Genomic DNA, 19,070 nt, shown 5'->3' with positions numbered 1-19,070 from the left:
GTGAGTCATCTACCTGGTACAGTACACTATTATAAATTAAAATCATTCATTGCATTCTGTTGTTTCTCAGCTAACATTTTAAAAGCTGAAAGAAATACACAGAGCAGTGCAAAGTATAAAGTCTGTCATTTTATCCAAAATAAGTTTTGGAATGGTAAAATTAATATTTTGCTGAGTTCTGATTGCATATGTTTCCATTCTAAGTCATAATTTTGACCTCTTCTCTAAAATCCACAGTATTTCTTCATAATGCAATTGTTTCATGTTCACTTTAATTAAGAGTACTAAAGGCTATGAAATAATTATAAAATGTGGCATTATATATATCCTTTGATTTGCTATTGGTAGCAGCTGGATCAGAACCCGTGTCATAATCTTCTCTTCAGTTAATTTTTTTTCTGTGTTTTTGGATATTTTTCCAACGCACCTCAGTAGTAGAAATCTGTTAACATAGTGGATGCAATTTTTTCATAAAAGCACTTTTTGAAATCAAGAATATTTTTAACAGTGAGGACAGAGCCAACAATCCTTTTATTGCCCTAGCTTTTAGGTCCTGATCCTCAACTTCCCATGAAGCCAATAGCATTGGTGGGTCTCAGCTGCTCTAAGGATCAGGTTGTTTTGATAATGTATGGACAAAACCAAGCTTTTGTTCTATAATTTTAGCTTATGCTACTTTTATCAGATATACTTTTATCTGGTTAACACCAGGGCTGACATGTCTGTCAACAAGTTTCTTTTTTTACAGCATACATTGAAAATTAAGTCAGCCTGCAACACCTTGAACTGAGATATATACATGTGGTAACCTCTGCTTTGCATATAGAGTGACCAGACAGCAAGTGTGAGAAGTCGGGACGGGGTGGGGGGTAATAGCTGCCTATATAAGAGAGAGCCCCAAATATTGGGACTGTCCCTATAAAATAGGGACATCTGGTCACCCTATTTGCATATATTCCAATCCTGATCAATCCGTGGACTTTTTGTAATGCAGAGTAGGTACCCAGTAAACTCTTGTGGTGGCAGTTCTATAATTTCTGTTTAGTCAGTTTCTCTTGAGACTCATTTCTGAACAATAAACCAGTGGCATTTCCTGTTTTTCCAGAAAGACATTTAAGTCCTCAGCTCAGTACTCCTCCCTTAGGTTAATGGTAGCATTCAAGGGCTAGCAGGTCTATGGTGTAACAACAACAACAAAGATGACAACCAAGGGCAGTATGGGGAGGATAGAGGTAGAATTAAAAAATGCTGATTCTGCTCATTTGGGGAGGTGGTTTCCCCACAGTGAGTGAAAGAGAGAAGCTGCCTCTTGCATGGATTTCTAGTTTCTTTTTTTAAAGTATAAAGAAATGAGTCATGTTACAGTGTCAGATTGGAGCTAATGAACCTAATGAGTTAAGTAAGTTTCAAATTGAATGAGCTGTGAACAAAACCTGAACTTTCTAACTAGTTTATAGCACTGTGCAAGGACTTTCCTTCAGTCCAGCAAACTGTTAAACTTCTGGTTCCTAATAATTTCATGCTTTCTTTGACAGCTTGACATTTTTAATCCCTGCAGCAGCGTTGAATGTTCTGAGAGGAGCCCCATATGCCATCATCTTTAGCTGTGTCCTAACTTGAATATGGGCGGTCTGACCTAGCGGTCAAAGCAGGGGTCGGGACTCAGGCCGAGTCGGATACCAGGAACTCAGAGTCCAAGACAAATCAGAGGGCAAACCGAAAGTCCGAGTGTCAGGATGCAGGCAAGGGTCAGGTTACCAGGAGATGAACTTGGCAGCAGAACCTTGGCTCGGTAAAAAGAGTGAGACCAAGTTGGGATACCAGGAAGTCAAGCCCGGGTAGCGGGAGCAGGAAGCAAAAGACATACAGTCCAGAGCACGGTGGACCCAGTTGCATAGATGACTTCCTGTTCCTGTGCTAAGTTTAAATAGGAGCTGTGTACCAATCAGAATCTTCAGCATTCTGCCAATCAGCTCCCAGGACTGAGGTCTTTTGTCTGAGATCAGTTCCTATTCTGACAACAGTTAGCAAGTTCCTCGTGGCAGGTTGGAACCAGCTAGCTCCAAATAGCCCTGTGGACCAGAGTTCAAGATACACAGTTCCTGAGAATCTAATGTAATTTCATCTACCCTTTGTTGGGTCATCTTGAAAACTCTGTACCTTCCTTTAGTCTCTTATCATCTTTGAATGTACAGTGTGGTGATGGAAAAAGACACTTATACTGTCTTGATAATTTGATTTTTTTTCTAATGTCCTGATGAAATATTTTTGCTGTAAAAAACCAAAGTAACATTGGTTTTGGAAGCTTTTATGTATCACAGCACTGAAAACATCTAATTCATTGTTTTTGAACACTTCCCTCAGAAAAATCAGTCAGTTACAATAACTACATACTTGTTCTTGGTGATAACTTGTCCAATTTCAGAGAAGTGTTGGCTTCTGTTGCTGGAAAAGTAAGTTTTCTAGTCAGCAGCTATGGCAAAAACTCCCTGTGAGGATTTATTACTTCTGATTGCTTTATCTCTTCATCTTATCAATTTAATAAATGTTGATATTCTTCATTTTTTGTATGGTTCAGATGATATATGCCACCTTGTTTATAAAGTGTGTGTTTGTGTAACTGCCAAATGCTTTTCATTGCTAACGTATTTTTAGCAGATGGGTTTGAAGGGTTCAATTAAATGTAATTAGGGCTTCCATCTCTCCCCCCCCCCATTTCTTTATGTGATGCTGTAAATCAGCATGTTTTCGGCATTTTTCAGTACTTCTCAGAGTTATTTAGATCTTGCTCTTCTCTTATCCTATTTCCCATTCTTTTGTGAAAACTGATGAGGAATCCACTAACTGACATCTCAGGAATCAGCATAAAATTTGGAGAAGGATGCACTCTAAATCTACTTTTATCATTCATTATATACCTTTTTGTATGGATATTTTAAAGCAGAAACTTGAGGCCTTAAATGTCACTAACACTGGTATTTATTACTACTCGATAATTCAACATTTTGAGTAACATTTTGAATCTTTTCATTCATCTCATTAATTTCTCACGCATGAGCGCGCACACACACATTCCTCCATCACCCCACCACCAGCCTGACATGAGAGAGATCTATGGACATCTTCTAAAGGGTTAATCTGGCTGGAATTTTTTAATGTTCTAAGGATTAATCCTACCAAACCTCTCTTGCCTGCATTCTTAATCTGTACAGTTTGAATGTTGGATATGCAATTATGCCACTGGTTATGTGGTAGTTATAAGACAAGCATGCAGCTGCAGTTTGCAAAGCTTGAGATTGTAGGATGCATGGTTTCAGAACCTCACATTCAGTACCATTTACCCCCAATACAGCATCCTAGATCATATATTCAGTGAATGTATGGTCTCTAAAAGTGACTTTGTCACAGTGTTTTCAACCTTATAATAGTTATAATTTTACTATTCAGAGACATGAGTAACATACATAGATAGAGATTGGAAGTCTAGTAGATATTAAAACTCATCTGTGCATGCTCACAATATCGCCTATCACCTTAATGTACTGATGTAGGTATCCACTATGCATTTAACCTCTTGTATGCCATGTCTTCCCATATCTGGAGCTATATATTTCAATGGCAAGGACATTTTTAGAGCAGAGCTGTAAAGCAATGACAGTACAAATGCATCTTTGATAGCCAGCCTTGTGGCACCCAGAGCTCAGCTCTGTAAATTTTTTGCAAGGAAACCCTATTATTCATATAAATTTTGAGTGCTGAACAAGAGGTCATTGGACCTCTGTCTTCAGTAGGGGTTGTAAAATCTTTCTTCTCTGTACATTATGTTGGAAATCTCTTTCTTTCTGTTTTTTTTAAGCCTTGCTGCACAAAATACTTGGCAATAGCTACCCCCAATCAACTGGCTTCTTTTGTAGACCTGACAGTTTCTCTTTTATATTGCAAATGAAATAGCCATTTCGCCCCATCACTATACCTTCAGTTGGCCATGCAGATGGATGTTTCTCTGAGGATGTGGATTGGTCTGACTTTAAGAATGTCTGTGTAGTAATTAACTTAGACATGTATCCTTACAAACTCTTTGCCTTAAAATCAGTTGTCAGTTGCCAGGAGTTTGTAAGAGCATTATTTATGTCTTGTATCTGACTTGTGAAATGTTGGAGAATTAAGGTAATGTACATTTTCTATGTTCTAAAGAATTAAGCAGATATAGTATTGGAGTACTTGTTCCTTTATGTTAGTTGATGCTCTTGTACTCCTAATATGCCAGTATTCCTAAAGTGAATATTTTTATAATGAAAGATTAGCTCACCTGGTACTTTACACTTTATATGCTTTGTTATAAACCACAGGCCTATTTTTCATCAGTTTATTCCAAATTTTCTATAGTGCCATATGTTACCCAAAAAATTATTATTGCCTTGGAGAAAAAGTGCAGAAGCATGTTGCAGTGCTTCAGGGACTGTAATGAGAGCCAAGAAGTTAAAGAACTGATGAACTAAATCAGAAAGGTGTGGGTGAGATAGATGGGGGGAAAAAATTGCATCCTTGAATAAAGAGGTTGTGTCGCAGGGCGGCTGGCCTCTGTGAATGAAGTAGATCCGTCTCCCCGTACCAGAACGGGTGCTCCCACTTGGCCAGTTAAGAGGGTGGGTCAGCACCAGGGTACTATAGAAGATCAGGGAGAGACCTGAGAGGGCGGGGTCCCAATGAGTCAAAGAAGACTGGTTTAGTCAGGAAAAGCAGATGAAAGCTGCCAGAAACCAAGGGACTGGAGGAGTCCCAGAAGGAAGCAGAATGTGGTTCCTGGGAGAAGACTGAAGGGAAGAGAGCAGCAAAAGAGGGGTTTGCTGGCTGGTGTCCCCCAGCCAGAGAGCCAGGGCTGGAAGGCTGAAGGCAAGATGAGCTTACCGGCTGATATATCCAGGGCCATAGAGCTGGACCCAGAACTGAGAGAAATCCAGGGAGCATGAGGCCTGCTCCCATGGCAAGGATGATTCCAGCAGAGAGGCTGTGGGGGTTTCAGCTGGGAAGAGTGGGAGTGCACTCCAGTCGGAAGGGCTGGGGTGGTTGTCCTGGCAAAGAGAGGTGAGAGGACTATGCTGGGGAGCCAGGGTGGTGCTGGAGAGCTGGGTGTGGTGAGGGCACCAGGGCTGCATTTGATGTGTTGTCTGCACTACAGTATTGGGACTTGTGTGCATGGGGGGCTTTCTTAGGTAATAACTTAGCCCCACAAGACTACTGGCACTGAGAAAAAATGTTTGGACTGTTTCAGGGGACTCTGAAAGGGAAACAAAGGCAGGTGCACCTGCCATGCAGAACGAACTCCAGGTGGGGTGGCCCTATGTATATTGTTTTAGTTCATGATGAATTCTCTTTTCATTAATGATAACAATACTGATTCTGTGTAAAGTATGTCTGTTGTCTGAACTCATGTATCACAGAATCAGAGTAATTAGAGATGGGAAAGAGATACTAGGTCATCTAATCCATCACTCTGCCAGACAGGGTTGCTCCGTACTATGGCATGCAAAGATGGCATGCAAGCTGATTTTCAGTGGTACTCACACTGCCCGGGTCCTGGCCACTGGTCTGGGGGTGGTTCTCCATTTTAATTTAATTTTAAATGAAGCTTCTTAAACATTTTAATAATCTTATTTACTTTACATACAACAATAGTTTAGTTATATATTATAGACTTATAGAAAGAGACCTCTTAAAAACATTAAAATGTATGACTGGCACACGAAACCGTAAATTAGAGCGAATAAATGAAGACTCAGCACACCACTTCTGAAAGGTTGCCAACCCCTGAAGTAGAACATGATACTTCTTGTTTACGTTCACATATTTTCATATTCTAATGTACACTGTTATTTCACAATGTCAGAATTATACCATTTCTAGTGACAGCCCGTACCAACATGCGTAGCCTCTGCATGCACTATTCTGGATTACTTTACATGCCTCTTTACAAAAGGAATAGCTAAAATTAGACAATAGATAAAAAGTAAAGGAAATACATTCCACCATCAAGAAGTTTGAAGTTACCAGAGCAGATTTATTCATGTGAAGCAAACGGTTCTTGCAGATAATGACAGTCTGTTTGTATGGGCAGCAGTAAATAATGAGGATAGATTTTGTTTGTACGCTGGTGTTTGCCATTTTAGGGGATTGCCGCATAATGCACCTCAGAAGGTTAAGCAGGTTATACCTAAGGGTTGGGACTTTCTACAGTTCTCAGCATTGCCCTAGCACTACTTCCAGTGAAGTCAGTGGGAGCTCTACTATTCTCTAGCAGAGTTAAGCAACTCTGTGTACTCTTGAAAATCCAGCTCAAAAAATCTTTAGCCAGAATGACCATGAGGCAGTACCAAACTCCAAGCTGTCAGCCATCTTTGCAAAGTGAAAATCTATAGAGTAGATACATGGTTGTAACATTGCTTCTGTGACTAAGATCTTTGGCCCTGGCTGGGCCTCAGGGGCTGACACGAGAATGGATTTTCTGATTTGTGCAACAAAGGGATTTCTTCTGTGAATTGTAGTTTTTGTCTTCAGTTTCATCGTAAAAAGAACTGCATGTCTGTTTTTCAGAGATGTGCATATTGTAAGCACCTTGGAGCCACTATCAAATGCTGTGAAGAGAAATGTACCCAGATGTACCATTACCCCTGTGCTGCTGGAGCAGGCACCTTTCAGGATTTCAGTAACTTCTCCCTCCTTTGTCCAGACCATATTGACCAGGCTCCTGAAAGATGTAAGTAAGCTACATTCAAATAAGAAAGTGAACTGTATATGGTTATTATATCACAGGTTCACACTCTGGTCGTATGGGACTCCACCGTGTAAGATGCTGAGCATCCTGGCCCAATCCAGCAAAGCATTTAAGTATGTGTTCATATTTAGGCATGTGAATAACCCCCTTGAAGCCAGTAAGACTATTGGGCCATGGTGGTCAGCACCCTGCATACTAAGTATGGGCTGTATCCTGCATCAGGGACATTATAACCATTTCTTAAAGTTCTTCTGTAAATTAGAAAAAATATAAAGATAGGTATATTTTAAAAAGCCATTAACCACAAATTTGTTTTAAAAACTAAAAAGGGAGATTTCACTTAAATAAATGTTAAATGGAAATGCAGACAGAAGTAGAATTGTTGCAGCCAGCCTGGGTTTAGAGTTGCTGTTCATAATACTGAACTGACCAGCACCAGTGTGGATATTTCTCAATAATAGCAGACTGTGCAAATCCCTGCACTCTGATACGCTACAGCGCCAAGATCTCCCTGCCCATGGCCCATTTCAGACATTGCTACTTAAGGTTCTCACCTTAACTCATTTCAGACAGGCTTCTGGAGTGCATGGATCACTTGTCTGCTCCAGTATGGCAAATCCTGAATTCCTGTTTCCTTTCCTCTGCTCCTCCTGCTTTTAAGGGAGGTTTAGCCCAACCTCCAAAGTGTAATTTGTTTAGCAAATTGTTCATACATTTGTAAAACATTCTTCTTCATCCACTATGATTCAGTCGTGTTATAGCTGGAATGGGCAGAGGGGAAAGGGAGTGTGTAGGAATTCCTCCTCTGCCTTCCAGCCCACTTGGCTGCTCAGTCAGTAGTACAAGCTTGTACATATAAAAAGTGCTGCTGCTCAGATGTGTCCAGAAGATGTTTTCAAATGGCCTTTTCTTTCCACTGAGCTGCTTTCATGTCGATAAGTGACAGCACATCCCTTGCATCCTGATCCTGCATATTTTTCTGCTTAAGGGCAGAGTAGAATTTGAGGGAAGGAAGGTTGGAGCGAGCAGAGTCCCATGTATATACACCCCCTTCCTATTCAGCTGTTAAATAACAATTGAAAGAGGGAAGCAGGCAAAACATTACACACAAGCAAGTCTAATTTAAATAAACAGATTACCCACTGGAGAGTGGGGAACTAAATCATCTTCAGGAGCAGTGGGCATGTCAAACAGTATCAGCTAGTAAGAGGTGTTGTGAACTTCTGTATATTTTCAGAAGTAACTACTCCGACTATTATTATTCACTTGTCACTATCACCTTGAATTAGGCTAGTGCTCTGAAATCTTGGGACTTGAATATGTATTTTGATGAGTTGATGAAATAATGAAAAAGCTGCTTTGCATTAGCTGTCATGGAAAATGGCTTTTTCACATACTGTCTGTTACAAGCTAACCCAATACGCTCTGAATGGTCACCAGTCTGTTGCATGTGGACCCAGTAGCTAGCTCCTATATGCTTCAAAGCCAACTGGGTCTGGGTAGAGCCTAGTCACTGTTTCTAGCTTTGGGACCATACGGCTCTTGTCTGATGCCCTTCCTTGAGACATAGGGTGCTGCCACCCTAACGCCAAAATCAGTCAGGCACCCCCCCCCCCCACTTGCTTATACACACTTTTCCCCCAGAGCTACATCTAGGCTGTGAGCATACTGGGCTTCTAGTTTAACCCCTTCAGGGACAACATGGCAGGAAAGCAAGAGGCAGAAGGAAAGGTGCTTAGCAAAGGAACTTCTTAACTGCAGTGACTTTACTCTTGAAGCACTCAAGAGTAACAGATCTTTGAAAACAACAGAAGTCCTGTGATGCACCTTCTGTGAGTCTGAGGTTTGTAGCTTTCAAAATGGGCAGAACGTCTCTTGCTTCTGCAAGTCCTTAAATGTGCCGATGGTCTGCCCCTTGCACAGAGCAGAATGCTGCTCCGGAATAGGGCCCCCATCTTTAAGGTGTTCTTAAAGTGAGATTCTACAGACCCACCAGTTTGTTTGTTTATTTATTTATATATTTATGTATATAAACATATTCATCTTTCTCTCTATCTCTATCTATATCTATATTAATTCCAGTGGAGGGGTTGGCCAGTAGTTGAGAGACAATAAAATCTGGTGTCCCCAGACTGCAGTCTTGAAGGCTCTTAGTGTTAGTTCTTTAACTAAGGGTCAAACACCTTTCCCAGGAAGGGCAGCTGTCTGGAATGCAGTACAATAGATTGGCTTTGGCCATGTCCAAACCTATGCAGTCACCACATCCAACTTTTCCACACCTCGAACAAGATAAAATCCATAATTTGGCTCAGACACACTGCATTCTGTCACACTGTTCATCCAGCTTGTATGTCTTCTTTCCTTCAAAAGACTCCTACTAGCCCAGCTCAACACTGTGGCACTCTTGGCCTCGTAATCTCCAACTTTTCTTCCACAGCTCCTAATCCTCTTTCATAGCCGCTTCCTCAAACTCACTGTTTTCTTTGTGATCTTACTATAAGCATCATATTTCCATTAAACTTAAGATCACTCTTGGAAAGTTTATCCCTGTTTAATACCTTGCTTTAAATTGCTTTGTCAAATGTCTTGCCTATCGATTTAGACTTCCTCCCTAGAATCTCTTTTTTCCCCCTAAATTTCTTCCTGTTGATACCTACACTAAAATTTTCCATTATCTGAAAAAAAATCTTGATTGTGAAGCAAACTGTTCTGGCCAAAGTAAGACCTAACCTGAAACTTTGTCAAATTTTAAAGATCTGGCAAAATTCAGCTCTCTCTCACACAGTCACATAAGCACACAGTGTCTCTCGTTTTTGCACTCTTCTTCACTTTTTGCTGGTCATGAGGTCAAGCTGAAGTGATGAAATACAGAAAGAAAAAAGGTGTTCTCATATTTTTCCCTCACACTGAAGCAGAATCTCTAGCCAATGTGAGTTTTTGAGTGCTTATCCAAACTTTTTGAGGTTCACATATTGCTAATCTTGATCCTCTTAATTAGAATTTATCTTTAGAGTCATAAGGTGTTGTCAATATGCTGATAATTTGCAGACTCTAAGACCGTTCAGTTGTTGCCTCGAGAAACAGTGATCGGGCCTCCAAGTCCACTGCACCATTTGGAAATTTCAAGTGACTGTACATATTTGCCTTTTACTCTAAGTAAAATGTGGTTTTAGCTGCCATTGCTGAAGTTGTGGGAAATCCATGCACTGATTACAGCCATCTCAATGCACAGCTCAGTCTTATCTTATCAGTCTTAACAATATCTAACTTTATCTGCATTTTCATCCATTTTCTCACACCCATGTTCTGTCTTGTCTCCTTTCTAGATAACTGCAATTTCTTTGCACTGTGTACAAACAGTAACCCTGCTTTTAATCAATGTTCAAATTTGTCTACACTACTTTAGTATCTGTTCACATTATTGGTGCATTTTATCAAAGACCAAAATTAAAAATCTACCCTCTAGTTTTTGGCTGCTCTCTCAGCCAACTCCATCCATTCTCTCTAACGTGGTCACTTCCTATATTGGTCAGCTAGAATCCTCCTTTGTCTGCCTTTCTCTTAGCTATATTGCTTACACCCTATCTGATGCAATCCCTTCGCCAGGCCTGAATTACAGTCTCAGTGGTTTCAAATACTACCAAAAATGTATATACTTTCTTGCATTTGTTGCCCACCTTCAGCCTTCCCTTCTCTCATGTCTAATTTAATTTTTCTAGTCATGTAGTATCTTCTTTATATTATATTTTTTGAAAAATTCTGCATTTGTAACTATCTGAAACATTTTGTAAAGATGGTATAATAGCTACTATACAAAAATAAATTGAGTTGGTAAATTGAATATTTATCTGTTATATTTAGAGTGAGTTATGGAAAGTAAAGAATAGGGTTTTTTGCTTCCTCACATTCAATATGATCAAATTAAATGTTATCACGTGCATTGAATGAGTATTCAAATTTTGAGCAGAGTCAACTATTACACATGGAAATCAGCTGTTCCATAATGTGGAGTCACAGACCTAATAACGTAGGGACTTGAAGAAATGGAACCTGTGTACGTGTTTTAATTTGTAATCTAAACAAAATGGGAAGGGGAGCAGCTGCTGTATGTATATGAATAAATAGATAAAATATGTTTAGAACATTATTATTATTGCAAAGTCAAGGACTCAGGTTAGGAAGTGCCTGAATTAAGGTTGCTCATGCAAGGTTCCTCTCACCCTCCATCTCTTCCCCCTTGATGGTTCCTCACACTCTGAATTCAAATCAGGTAGTTTCCTCCTCTTTGCTGCTTGTGCCCAGCAGAGGAAGCACTGAGGGCACAAGAGGGGTAGTCTCCCTGTGCTCAGTTTTGGCACTTAGCACCACAGTGTCCCCAGCCGCTGGGAGAGGCAATTGCTCACCCCCTGCATTCCTGGGATGAACTATGTTAATGCGCTCTGTGAGATGCTGCGTGTATAGTCTGGTCAGCATGTCGGAGCTGTGAGGGGATGGCACATGATCAGTACGTATAGAATCTTCAGAGAATTTAGCTGCCAAACTCCAATGCACCTCTGCTGAGCATATACAAATTTGAATGAATTATTGCAGGGATGGCAAAAGGTACGTTCCTGATACCACAGCAACCATCCTCTGCTAAATTTCAAATCTCTGTTTCAAAATACGGAGGTGCTAGTGATTTTCAGTGAAAAGTTGTATGATTTTTTTTTAACATAGGTCATAACATTTTCCCTTAACCTCATTCTCAGAAGCATCTGAATCTCCTACAGCTGAAATTTTCCATAAAAATTAAACCTGAGGTAAACATTTGGCCTAGAAAATTTCAGCCCAAATGTTTTAAGTTTGGAAAAGTTATAAGCAACTGAAAAAACAGGGTCTTACAATGAAAAATGTCAGGCAAACATCATTATCTGTGCCATTTATAATTATATATCTATATATATTTGAAACGTATTTTTTAATGACACAGTCAAGGAAATTTTCTAAATTATTCTTTGTAAAATTAGTAAAATGGAAACAAAAACATCATTATATAGCTACAGCTTTGTGATAACTAATATTTGATAGGGCCAGTTTACTTAAGGAATACATTAATATAGATTTATTATGTCTGTAATTACACCCACAATTGGCATATGTCCTGGTGAGAGATGAGTTGTGTATGTACATATACTATCTTTATGTATATTGTGTATAACTGTTATATAGACTCGCCACAAATGAAGTTAGTATTTCTTGTTTTCTCAGTGAAGGTGATAAAAGTTCATTATTAGTCTTGCAATTTTTAAAACAGTTAGGGCTTGATTCAGAAAGGCATTTAAGCTCCTGACTTCAGTGGGATTTACACACGTGCAAATGTGTAAGGGCCATTCCTGAGCATGGAAGCTCCTGAATCAGAGCCTTAGTAAGTAAGCATGTAGCAATACATTTTATTCAGTAGTATTTTAAATTAATAATTGTAAACAAATAACACAGGCTATATCAGGACAATTACCCACAAAATTGTTAAGTTCTACTAACCAAATGTAAGCTACTGTCTAAGACTAAGTGACTAAAAAAGCACCTAAAAGAAATGTACTCATGGCAGCTAAAAATATTGTGCAGCTTTCATAAAATAGCAAAAGGTAGGACAAAATGCAACAGTGAAACCACTCAGAATCTGATCATGCAGTCTGTACTGACAGGAATAAGCCTTAAGTCTCAGGGGGAGAGGAGAGTAAATCTGTTTATTTTAATAAGATTTCATTTTTAAAGATTTGACATGTATGTAATTTTGGTGTGAAAAGAGTAGCTACAGATCTCCAAAAAAAAAAAAAACAAAAAAAAACCCAACAACAACACCACCTCAGAACATATATTCATCAGGAAAACTAAATCAATTTGAATGTATTAAAAACTTTAAAATATTACATGGTTTTCTCTATTTTATTGAATTGTATATCATTCTTAAAAAGAAATTGTAAATATTTTTAAAATATTTACCTCTTAATTTCTAAATGTTTGGAAAAGTTTGGCTTTAGAAAGAAAATGAAGGAAATGTTATTTTTTTACTGAATAATTGGAAAACTTTTAAATTATAGCAAAGGAAGAAGCAAATTGTGCAGTGTGTGACAGCCCTGGAGACCTCTTAGATCAACTTTTTTGTACTACGTGTGGGCAGCATTACCATGGGATGTGCCTGGATATACAAGTTACACCTTTAAAACGAGCAGGTTGGCAGTGTCCTGACTGCAAAGTGTGCCAGAACTGCAAGTAAGTGAGAATGGGGAATGGTTTTACATATGCTGAGATTTTAAGAACAAAATGTTACTATTAAAACTGTTTATCTTGAACTGTTCTAAAAAATAAAGATTGCATGCCAAAGTACATCTGCTTAGCACATAGTGCTAACTTAAATAACTGATCAAATCCCAAAGCTTCTGAATCTTCCTCAAAAAAGAGCTGAGATGGAACTCCTATATATTAGGTACCTTACCACTGGCTGGAAGTGTTCTTTGTGCAAGACTGATCTTTCTACTTCAGAATACCTTGTAGAAGAGTGAACTGATAAGTCATTGCTAAAACACATTTGTGGCTTACCTAAGTAACTTGAAAGGGATACAAGTCAAGAGCAATCTCTGATAAGACAGACAGGCATTTGAAATGATGAAATAAATTTTACAAGGATTCACTCAGGACTTGGAATATACCTGTACAATTGTCATAAGACCTATCTAATAGGCATTGTGTGTGTGTATATATATATATATATTTTTTTTTTTAAAGTGTCCATTGGGAAAGAAAAAAATATTATTCAGTTTTATGGACATCATCAAGGACAATCTGAGAGTGAAGAACCACTTAATTGCTGCCTGACATGCCTGATACGTAGGGTAAAATGCATCTCCTTTAGTGCTGCACCATTTACCAAGAACACAAAGTTCAAAGAAAGTTATGTTCCCTCACCACACAAAGACTATAGTAGCTATCAGCAGTCAAAGATTAGTGTTGGAGCAGATTCTAAAAAGTACACCCACAAGAAGACTTTCATTGTGTTATGGGAAGACTTGTTAAAAAAAAAAATCCTCTCCACAATGACAAATGGAATAGGTAATAAAATGTGATTATATACATAGTACATTGTTTTGGTGAGGTCACGGTGGCAGAATTGTGCAGGTGTCATAGGACAGGGTCTTATCCATTTTGCTATTCAGAACAGCATTTATTCCTTCCTCTCAAAATATCATGTCTCTTAGCTAACGAAGTAGCATCTAATACGCAGTATGACATTTTGCTGACAAGTTCTGAATGTGAGCCTGGAGTTTAACTATGCTTATTCATTGAAACCAAACCTTGGTGGTACACTCAGTTGCTACATTTATTTATTAGAACTTAAAAATACACAAAATATATTTGATATTTAAAAATTCTGCACAGATCCTGAGCTTGTTCCTTTTTCAATGGGCAATTTTTATATACCAGTGTACGTATGCGCGCGCACATGCACGCACACGCACATAACCTGTCAGTTGTAATTGAAGGCAGTGGAGCTATGATGATTACACCAACAGAAGATCTGCCCTACTGTGTAGTCTGTAAGATAATTGGATTTGGAATCTTCTCCCTTAACAATTATTTTTGCTCATTTGCATGCATGTAGGTTTGTCATCATAGGCTTATTGGCAGGCTGAGTTGTGGGTAACTATTTCTTTTTTGAAAAAATATCATTGAATTGTTTATTTTGAGAAGAAGGAAAAATTACATAGGCTTTCCAGACACACACAAGGCGGAATGTTTCAAATTTTGAGCTGATTCACCTGGATGGAATTCTATCTAAAGATGTTAATTATAGCCAGATGTTCCTTGAACTTTCAAACATAGGTGTCAAAAGCTAGGTCTTAAATCCACGTATAGACGCCTAAATAAAAATGGCTGATTTCCAGAAGTCATAGGAGTTGCAAGCGTTCAGCAGTTTTGAAACAAGACAACTTTTAGTTTCTTTAATATGGATTTAAGAGCCTGTCTGTAGGCACCTGTGTTTGAAAATTGTGTCCGTATGTTGCTGTTGTGATGTAAAGAGTTCTGTGCTCAATTATCCTGGCTTTGCTCTTAAAATACTTTCTAAAGAGTGTTTTTTTCAGTATGGCCTGTTTTAAATGGCTTGAAGTGTCGCCATTGACATATTTCTTAGGCATTCTGGGGAAGACAACAAGATGTTGGTGTGTGATACATGTGACAAAGGGTACCATACTTTTTGTCTGCAACCAGTTATGGACTCTGTACCAACAAATGGCTGGAAATGCAAAGTAAGTTGAATATATTTTTTAAAATATTCATTGCCTATGTGGGGCCAAGCTTTGACATCGTTACTCATGTTGAGTATTACCTTGCTTCATATTTATTGCCATTGAAACCAGAGTGATTATTTGTGGAGTAAAGTTGTTGTTTGAAGTGAGTAATTCAGTAATTCCGCATTCAGCCTCTGGCTAGTGAAAATAGTATTTTATTTTATTTTTTTTAATCAAGATAGATATGCATATGGGTGTAGCAGAAACACAATAGTCTAGCTTTCTTAATCCCAGAGAATTTCATACATGTGATAGTGAATGGTGTAAACTATTTTTTAGATGTTTTCTACTGAACATTAATAGAGAGACTAGCTAAAAATATCCTGTTTGTTTTGCTCGAAACTCCATTTCACAGAGACTTCTCACATAATCTTTTTTATTTAATTCTTTACCCTAGTATTGCATGATTTATTATTTTTATTAATCTTTTGAGTTGAGAATTTTTTGCCTTCAAGCCAGATGCCTTCACTACAGGAAAGGATCTGTGCCAGCCAGTCAGCTTGCTGGGTGCCTAAAGCTTATTTACTTGGTTTTTTAAAAAAAATTAGTAAAATGGCAGCAGACAAGAATCAGCATACTCATAAAAATATATTGTACCTTTAAAAATAAACTTCTGTAGATAAGATGTTCCCAATTTATGTAAAACCTGCATGAGAAGTCATTATTCTAATCATATTTAGTTTTTTATATAGCACTTTTTGTTTGTGCAGCATTTTGAACACAAGTTTACTGTTCATAATATACATGTAGGACAAATACTGTCGGTACTGTATGTACAGTAAAATCTGTGTTATCCAGCACTTTATCAGCCGGAAAGCTCTAGAAACTGGCATTTCTGATTTTCATTGAAAGTACAGTTTATAGTCCGGTTGGTGCGGGGCCAGCGGGCTTCCTGCCTGGCTCTGTACGGCTCCCCGGAAGCCGTGACATGTCCCTGCTGGTCCTAGCCACAGGAACGGCCACGAGGGGGTTGGAGTGTGGGAGGAGGTGCTGGGTTTGGGCTCTAGGAGGGAGTTTGGATGTGGAAGGCGGCTCAGGACAAAGGGGATTGGGGCGCAGGAGGGGTTTTGGAGTGCGAGATCCAGGCAGTGCTCACCTCGGGCAGCTCCTTGCAGGCGGTGACATATCCCTGCTGCTCCTAGATGGAGGCGCAGCTCTGCACACTGCCTCTGCCTGTAGATGCTGTCCCCGCAGTTGCCATTGGCCACGGTTCCCAGCCAATGGGAGCTGCAGAGCCAGCACTCGGTGGGGCGAGGCATAGGCAGTGCGCAGAGCCACCTAGCTGTGCCTCTGCCTAAGAGCAGCAGGGACATGTCACCGCTTGCGGGGAGCTAACCAAGATAAGCACTTCCCCATTTGACTCCTGCCCCTGGAATAATCTTAAACAGTGCCATGAGTGGCTCCATCTTGAGCATCCTCCTGCCGCAGGTGATGGCACAGCCATTGTGCCTGCCTCAGTTTTCTTCCTTCTGAGTCCCCAGTATCTCTATGCCATGCTCTCCTGCCTCAGTAATATCACTCCTTGGGACTGGTTTAGTACATAAATGTTATACAAATAATTCCCCACAAAAATCCCAACACATAGTCCATTTATTGTATCCAGTGCCTTTAGCCCTTAAAATCCCAGGACTAGGAGTCCCTTGACACCCCAAGTACCACACCTCCAGTGTTTTCTGCCACACCTAAGCACCTTGTCAGTCCTCTTCTTGCCCTCTCCTTGCTGGCATGCAGCACTGCTCTTCCCTGCAGGAGCTCCCACAGCTGATTTGCTGGGAGATCATTCTCATTCCTCTGCCCCTCTAACTATTATTCTGGGTCCAGCTTGGACACGTTAGTAAATAAGCCCCTCCACTACTCCTGTGCCGTCAGCCTTCTCCAGCCCTTGGCTTTCACTCTCCAGTTTAGGCAACTCACTCAGCTACTCTCTGGCCTTCAGTGCTCCCCAACCCTCCAGCCCTGGCATTGTGGCATGGGGTTGTTGTCCAACAAACCCTCTTGTTACTCTCCTGCCTTCAGCATTTTCCAGGAACCACCTACAACTTCCTTCAGGGACCTCTTCTGGTCTCTGGAAAGTCTCATCTGCCCCTTTTTATGACTGACTCAGGCTGCTCTGACTCACTGAGTGTCTCTCTCTGATTCTCCCTGATCCTTTATAGCCTCTGGTATTGCCCTGCCAAACTGGGAGCACCTGTTCTGGCACAGCTGCTTCATTTACAGGGGCCAGCCACCCAAGACAAAAGGTGTGTGTGCATTAATGCATGCGGTATTCCAGAACATCAAGGATGCCCTTCTCAGAAAAAGTTAATAATAAAGGTTCAAGCTATATTAACATCTGCGTGGAGGTTCTCTTCAAACAAAGTTGTTTAAGTTTAGTAAGGTAATGGCATGCTTCTTCCCAGATTCACTGTAGTCTACCTCCTCAAACACAAATCCTGGACCTTACAAAAAGCCCTTCAGAGTGCCTCTAGAAGAGAAAGGAAGGCTTGCTAGCATGGAGGCAACTGATCCTAATGTATCCCCTCCATACACTTCATGTGGGAAGGGGGAGATCTGCATGCTAAGGGACGCCTCTGGGCACCAACCCCCAGAGATTGTGTCCCTATCTTTATAACGTTCCCTTTGTATCTCTCGGGTTAATATACATAGTTTTTTAAGGTGAGAAGGGTCCATAATGATCATCTAGTCTGACCACCTGCATAGAACACAGGCCAGAAATCCCAACCTAGTGATCTCTGGAGGAATTCTGCCATCAGGTTGTGGTATGGCACTGTAGCTGCTCCGTGGAGACTACTTCAGTTCAGGAGCTGAATCAGCCCATATAGGCACTTAGGCAGCCCCCTATGTAGGAGATGGGAAGGGGGATGATCCATAAGGGTTCCCTGCATCTGGTCATGTCTGCCTCCATACATTGCTCTTGAAGGGGCTTGTGCAACACTCCAGTCTGTGCCATGAAGTATGTGCTTCCTGCCCCGTATGCCTCCCTTTGTCCTTACACTCCAATTCAACTGCACAGGGCCCTCTTTCACCATGGAGAAAGAGACTGGACTTACCCCATTGTTGTCGTCATAAATGGCAATAATTTGGTAATACATTTTCTGGTGTTGTATGCTGCACAGAAAATGAGCAGTAATTGAACAGTTATGTGTGCTGTTAAAAGATTACCATTAGTTCTGAAGTTATACGTGTAAAAACTGTAATATGGACTAAAGATAGTTAGTTAGTATATGATTTTATTTGGTGATCTTTGTGAAATGAGTTGAGTCCTAATTCAGTTCTCATTATACAGGTGTCAGAATCACGAAAGCACCACCACGGTTTGTACTAATTGAGCCTCTTGTTAGTAGTCTCAACAAGAAGCTGACATTTGAATGGAATTAGAGACTGAAGTGTCCATTCACCAGAGAGGTTGTGTCCCTTTCAAGTGAGAGTACAGTGCAAGGAAATTTTTCCTGCTATTGCCAGATTTTACATGTTCTGTTGATAAAAGACTTCAAAGTCAGAGCAGATAATCTTGTATCATTTACTAGCATTTTCCCCCCCCCAAAAAAGGATTTTAAAATGCCTCTTTAATCAAAGTAGAAAGTGTCAATTAATGATAGTTTGGTCCTGTGGTGTAGCATCATAATTAACAAACTAAATCCCTGTTTTTTATGGTCCCCAGAACTGCAGAGTGTGTGCCGAGTGTGGCACACGAACCAGTTGTCAGTGGCACCACAACTGTCTAGTGTGTGATAGTTGTTACCAACAGCAAGACAACCTACCTTGTCCTTTGTGTGAAAAATCATGCCACCCAGACTTGCAGAAAGACTTGTTGCACTGTCATACGTGCAAAAGGTAAGAAGCTGAATTTACGACATCTCCTTAAATCATTATAATGTGTTTGGTGGCCTATCGGAAATTAGTGCATCCATCTCACTTCACTTAATTGGCAAGGGTCATCATAAAACATTGCCACAGTTCTCAATGAATAG

General features: G+C 40.0%; 1 protein-coding gene across 14 annotated transcripts in view; it reads left to right on the top strand.

Moving 5' to 3' along the window:
- KMT2C (lysine methyltransferase 2C) overlaps positions 1-19,070 on the top strand; it is a 339,555-nt gene that overhangs the window by 171,643 nt on the left and 148,842 nt on the right. For all 14 annotated transcript variants that reach the window (XM_050940383.1, XM_050940389.1, XM_050940387.1 and 11 more), the window contains 4 exons: positions 6,592-6,754; positions 12,853-13,024; positions 14,943-15,057; positions 18,761-18,933. In XM_050940383.1, the coding sequence (XP_050796340.1) occupies positions 6,592-6,754; positions 12,853-13,024; positions 14,943-15,057; positions 18,761-18,933 (623 nt within the window). The remainder of the gene's footprint in view (positions 1-6,591; positions 6,755-12,852; positions 13,025-14,942; positions 15,058-18,760; positions 18,934-19,070) is intronic.

This window comes from Gopherus flavomarginatus, chromosome 2 (genome assembly GCF_025201925.1).
Source record: "Gopherus flavomarginatus isolate rGopFla2 chromosome 2, rGopFla2.mat.asm, whole genome shotgun sequence".
Classification (NCBI taxonomy): Eukaryota; Metazoa; Chordata; order Testudines; family Testudinidae; genus Gopherus; species Gopherus flavomarginatus.
This window is presented reverse-complemented; position numbering and strand designations above follow the sequence as displayed.